General features: G+C 38.7%; 1 protein-coding gene across 1 annotated transcript; it reads right to left on the bottom strand.

The window, feature by feature from the left end:
* Nucleotides 1-1,793: 1,793 nt before the first annotated feature.
* LOC138031412 (ATP-dependent DNA helicase RecQ-like) lies at nucleotides 1,794-4,249 on the bottom strand. The gene is made up of 4 exons (XM_068879108.1): nucleotides 3,762-4,249; nucleotides 3,080-3,156; nucleotides 2,550-2,804; nucleotides 1,794-2,290 (listed from the first exon to the last, which is right to left on the bottom strand). The coding sequence occupies exons 1-4, from the start codon at nucleotides 4,247-4,249 to the stop codon at nucleotides 1,794-1,796; spliced, it is 1,317 nt and encodes a 438-aa protein (XP_068735209.1).
* Nucleotides 4,250-6,000: the final 1,751 nt, after the last annotated feature.

The raw sequence follows: 6,000 nt of genomic DNA on the forward strand, positions 1-6,000 counted from the left end.
GTATCAAGATGTTCATTTTATATTTCAAACAGGATGGCAGTGGCAGCACCAAGTATGCTTTGGAGGCTTTGTTCCACATGTTTCAAATGTATGCTTTGCTCAGTCCCAGAGAAGCAGAAAGGATGAAATGGAACAGAACAGTCAACAATCATGGCAAGCCAGGATGTAATGTTGCCATGGATCTAGCCTTGGAACATGACAATCATTTGATCAAAGATATGATTAGAGGTCTGGGGGCTAATATCAGTGAAGCTAGTGTCCGTAGAATTTGTAGGGCATTCTTCGTCATCAAAGCGTTTTTGGAACACCTAGACCTAGAGATGAAAGTTAAGAAGATCTCAGGTGAACATTCCAAGAAATCTGTAGGGCAAGATTTGAAGAGAGTCGTTAAAACACTTGATGAAGAGAATGTATTTGTTAAACAGCCAACCGGGAAGCAATGTTTTCCTTTCCAGACTGTCCAAGAGACTACCTCCAATTGCTAGAATCAAAGGGATTATTCTCTTGGATAAATGAGCATAAGAAAAATGTCAGACTTGGGAAAAGGCCACGATAAATCCATGCAAAATAATTACATATTTTTGTCAAATTTCTGTTCAAATCTCCCAAACAGCGGCCTAGTCTGAGCCTAATCTCCTGAAGGCAGTCATCTTTTCTAAAATACTAAAAATGTACCTTTCTACACAAAGCTGTATTGATGGGACAGAAATTTTTCTTTTTTCTGTGTTTTAAGTGGCTTCTTTAGGCTCGATTACCAGCCACTGTTTGGGAAAATGAGCCATGCCAAGAAAGTCGTGCCTGATAGCCCGGGGCTAGTGGATTTTGTTCATCACTTGCCCGAAAAGCAAGTGACGTTTTTAGGGAAATTCAAATTTCAGAAGCACTGTAATCCATGTTGGTCATCAACTTTTTTTTTTAAAGGGGGGGGGGCTTTTAAAAGGACTCTTGGGCTAGTACATACTAGTGACAACTTGCTCGAATGGCAAGGCATAAAATCGACTTTCTTTGTACCCTGTTCTTGAGGTAGGTTGTCTGCATTAGACAAAAATTAATTGTTAATTAAATTTAATTAATTAATAAACATTTTTTGTACAATACCCTCAAGGCTTTACAGTATACGTAGGCTGAAGCTAAAATAGACTTAAATGGAACTGATTCTGATACAGCTACACGTATACCACCCAACAACCTATATGAACAGCTTTTGACATAAAAAATGGGAAATTTCAGCAGACCATTGCCAATACTGTTTATTTACAACAAGTCTGTTTACCCAACAGCCTTAATAGCCTCTAGTTCCAAGCAAGACTAGATATGGACCAGCGGAACAATACCAAGCCACATTTCCATTGTGTACCTAATAAACTATATCACAATATGACAACTACATGTACGTTCTGCTTGGATTGGACGTCTAAATCATCTCACTGTAGGAAAAAACCTAAAAGTGCTTTTGACCTTTCCAGTGACAGTTATAGGCTTGATTACCTGCTGTTGTTCGGGACAGACCCGGGATACAGTGGAAATTGAGCCTATAACGATTAGTAATTTATATATTTGTGAGTTGATGTACAGTGACCTGATCCAGTTTTCTAACTAAGCCAACTTTTTTTTAAAAATCTGATTTCCTGTAATATTAAAACTCAATTAAGCAACATGTACATTTCCTGGTTAAGGGACACCAGACATAATGATACTGCTTTGAATTCTTCAGTAATCCCTAACAGCTAAGTATAGAACTGTAAAGAATATCATGACATTTGTGGGTTAACAGATTGAACAAAACCTCCAGTTTACTCAACATCAGGGCCAGACTCTTCTTCATTGGGTGCAAAACGGCTATCCTCAGCAATATAAAACATTTCATCTTGAACGCCAGCCAAGACAGAATCCTCAACATCAAAATCAAAAATGTCCAGATCAGCAAACTCTGATGTATCACTGTGTTCGAGGTCTTCAACAGGTTCACACACATCAACGTCATGAAAGACTTGGCTAAAGGTAAACAAAACTTCTAAGGCCACACTAAAATTCCAGATGTCAACAAATTTGAAAATGTCAGTGACAGTGAAAATTTTCTCACAATTGTTCCAAATCTGTTCCACATGCAGATCTCCAAATAAACCAGACAACTTTGCAGGGGTAAACATTGGCACGTTTTCAAGTCTTACTCTGCGCAAATATTGTTCCCTCCAGGCTTTCTTTAGGTAGTTCAACTTTTGGCGTAGATTACCCCTCTGAGCATCGCTCACTACTCTAGAAAAACAATCAGTTGGACCCTCTTGGCCATCTGGGAAGTTTGATTTAAAGAAAACAAAATCACAACAGTCCCCCTGACATTTACAGTTTTTCTTGCAAAAGTCACAACAATTATGCACTGGTTCAATTAAAGGCAATTTTTCAAGGTCCACATCAAAGTTTTTAAGGAGTATTTTCTTTCTGCATTAAGATGATTCCCACACATAACTTTTTATTTCCTCAGAACAGTGCTTCTTCATAAGGCTTGAGTAACGAAACAACAAACTTGCACATTTCATAGTTTGACCTACCAGCTCTGCCACTTTCTTGCAGATATGTTTCAAGGTTGTAAGAAGGGCCATAGTGCAGAACTGTCTTGACATTCTTGCAATCAATACCCATACCATAGGCAATGGTGGCTATCAGGACACGGACTGAGCCATTTGTTTCCCCCATTGACTCCAAAATATTATCTCTATTGAGATCATCAATTCTACTGTGAAACATTTCCACAGTCCTCTTCTTAGGGTCACCAGAATTGTCAATGTACATGTCATCACCAAGTTCTGACATGAAGAAAGAATATAAAGGTTGGTGACTTTGATTGTCTGGCAATATATAATTGTCCTCTCTGTTAATCCTCTGTGCTCCCGTAACTCTTTAACTAATGCCTTAAATGTGTGAGCAGGATCAGGGGTGATAACTTGAACAGCATAACTTATGTTATCTCTGTTTGGGCTATCCATTATCAATGCTGGGCTTTTCATCTCAAGAGACCACATGATCTTGAGTCTTGTGGAAGTGCTTGCTGTAGCAGTCAGTGCAATCAGGGGGACTTTACCTACAATTGAGCGGATCTCATTGATCCGGCCAAACCATTTTTGAAAAGCCATTTCCCATTTCTTCACTGCATAACCCCTGAATTGGAAACATACAATAATGTTATGTTAACTGGGGTGTAGTATGGTTAATTTAAAGTTTGTGATAGCATTTATGTTCCATTTAGCTTAGTTGTATTCTCCTTTTTCTTTGCCTCCTTTCTCTTGGTATCCATAATCTCAAGCACTTAAAATCAGAGGACATAGGAACTTAGGAATAATCCTTGGCAAAAAAATTATTCTCAGCTGTAATTTTTATCAATAACACATACTGCACGCATGTGCCAGAGAAAGAACTAAAGACTAATTAAATACACATGATTATATTTATGTCTAAGAAAGGAAGTATCTCTAGCACTGCAACTGTTTGTGATATACCACATGTATGTCTCAAAACAATATCTTCGTTAATGAAATACAGCACAGCTACATTATCCTACTTTGAAATTGAATCATTTAATGCACATCGATTACATGTCAGAGTGTATGCTTCGTCTAGATATTCCATGGTTTACAATCAGAATTTGTCCACATGTTAATATAAAGAATAGCTTCACTTAAACTAGGCTCGATTTCCGCCGTCTCTGAAAGAGGATTTAAAGAGTTAAAATACAGAGGGAAATGCAATAAGGTGAACAGACTTACCAGTGAGAAATGCAGTGAGCTTCATCAACTGCAACCAAACACAATCTCTTTTTGTAGGCATTGTTGCTGAGCATTGCCCGCCATCTTTCGGTAGATAAAAATGCCTCGGGTGAGCCATACACGATTTGGCATTCCCCACGTTCCACTCTTTGCTTGGCCTCATCGCTCTCCTGTTCGTCCCCGATAAAATCGGCCTTGATTCCCACAGACTTAAGGTACCGCACTTGGTCTTGCATAAGAGATGCTAGAGGAGAAATCACGACTGCGATCGACTTCGCATTTGACAAAGGTCTTACAGTGTCAAAAACGATTGGTGCGGACTGAAAAATCAATGATTTTCCATACCCCGTTGGTTGAATGACAAACACGTCTTGACCTTTAACTATGTGTTGCAGTGCCTCTTGCTGAGAATCTTTTAAATTTTGAAGTTTAAAGGACTCTAAAACTCGCTCGAAAGCCAAATTCATCTTCGTGATATCGTCCGCCATTTTGACAACTCTGTTTTGATGTGATAATTTATGCGACAATCCTGCCAGACGAAAATCTGCAGGCGGTAACATGATTGGCTAAAACCAACAAAGGAAATCGCACGCGTCCAGCCGAGATTTCGGGAGTGAGCGCTGGCTCATTTCCCGAAACAGCGGCTGGTAATCGAGCCTAGCTTGGATTGTCAGTGCCCTAAACTCACTTCAAATCGATGCAGAGCACGATGAAATTTAAAGCGCGATCGACCCAGTAAGCTACTACCAACTACTTAAATCAAAGATGATCGTGATCGCGGGCAGGAGCGGTTGAAGAAATTCATAACGTGAAATTTTTAACACTGGAGGCGAAGAGGTCGCCGGATCTGATTAATCAGAGAAAGAGAAAATTTAGAAAATGGTTCAGGAATCAAGGTTCAAGTTGTAATAACATTTTTTTTTTGTTTCACATTCATTGTTCGAGGCCAATTTGTCTATCCTTTCTGGTTCACACAATCTGAAGTCATGGCATTCAGCTCTAGTAATTTCATGAGCTTATGTGGGATATATAACATGTTTACTTATTTTTCTTTGATATTCACTATGAATTGTGGCAAAATTATATCTTATATCCTTTCTGTTCATCCAGACTGAAGTGGTATTCAGAGTAATATCTGAGTTCCACTGGGATATATAACATGTTTAGTAATTCTTTGTTGACCTTTGCCGTTCATCAAGACCAATGTTGTATATCTTTTCTGGTTCACCCAAGCTGAAGTCCTGGCATTTGGTGTCATCCCTCAGCACATCTGAGATAACACGATTTGTTTCTTTAACATGCTATCCTTTCTGGTTCACCCAGGCTGAAGTCCTGGCATTCTGTGTACTGCCTGAGTGCTTCTGGTTATATAACAGGTGTTGTTTCTTTTCGTTGAAAAATTCACTTTTAACTAGGCTATAATGTTATCTATCCTTTCTGGTTCACCCAGGCTGAAGTCCTGGCATTCTGTGTGATGCCTGAGTGCTTCTGGGATATATAACAGGTTTTGTTTCTTTTCTTTGAAAAATTCACTTTTAACTAGGCTATAATGTTATCTATCCTTTCTGGTTCACCCAGGCTGAAGTCCTGGCATTCTGTGTGATGCCTGAGTGCTTCTGAGATATATAACAGGTTTTAATTCTTTTCTTTGAAAATTTCACTTTTAACTAACCTATTATAATGTTATCTATCCTTTCTGGTTCATCCAGGCTGAAGTCCTGGCATTCTGTGTGATGCCTGAGTGCTTCTGGGATATATAACAGATTTGTTTGTTTTCTTTGAAAAATTCACTTTTAACTAAGCTATAATGTTATCTATCCTTTCTGGTTCATCCAGGCTGAAGTCCTGGCATTCTGCGTGATGCCTGAGTGCTTCTGGGATATATAACATGTTTTGTTTCTTTCCTTTAAGAAAAATTCACTTTTAACTAGGCTATAGCACTGTGTTATCTATCCTTTCTGGTTCACCCAGGCTGAAGTCCTGGCATTCTGTGTGATGCCTGAGTGCTTCTGGGATATATACTGGTAACATGTTTTGTTTCTTTTCTTTAAGACAAATTCACTTTTAACTAGCCTATATGTTATCTATCCTTTCTGGTTCACCCAGGCTGAAGTCCTGGCATTCTGTGTGATGCCTTAGTGCTTCTGGGATATATAACATGTTTTGTTTCTTTTCTTTGAAAAATTCACTTTTAATTAGGATATAATGTTATCTATCCTTTCTGGTTCACCCAGGCTGA

The sequence above is a fragment of the Montipora capricornis genome, chromosome 14 (assembly GCF_036669925.1).
Source record: "Montipora capricornis isolate CH-2021 chromosome 14, ASM3666992v2, whole genome shotgun sequence".
Classification (NCBI taxonomy): domain Eukaryota; kingdom Metazoa; phylum Cnidaria; class Anthozoa; order Scleractinia; family Acroporidae; genus Montipora; species Montipora capricornis.

Excerpts from the sequence above, each read along its gene's own strand:
- LOC138031412 (XM_068879108.1), bottom strand. The coding sequence starts at position 4,249 with ATGGCGGACGATATCACGAAGATGAATTTGGCTTTCGAGCGAGTTTTA. Across the intron at positions 3,157-3,761 it reads GCTCACTGCATTTCTCACTG|GGGTTATGCAGTGAAGAAAT; the intron begins GTAAGTCTGTTC and ends TTTCCAATTCAG. Across the intron at positions 2,805-3,079 it reads TGAGATCCGCTCAATTGTAG|AACTTGGTGATGACATGTAC; the intron begins GTAAAGTCCCCC and ends TCTTCATGTCAG.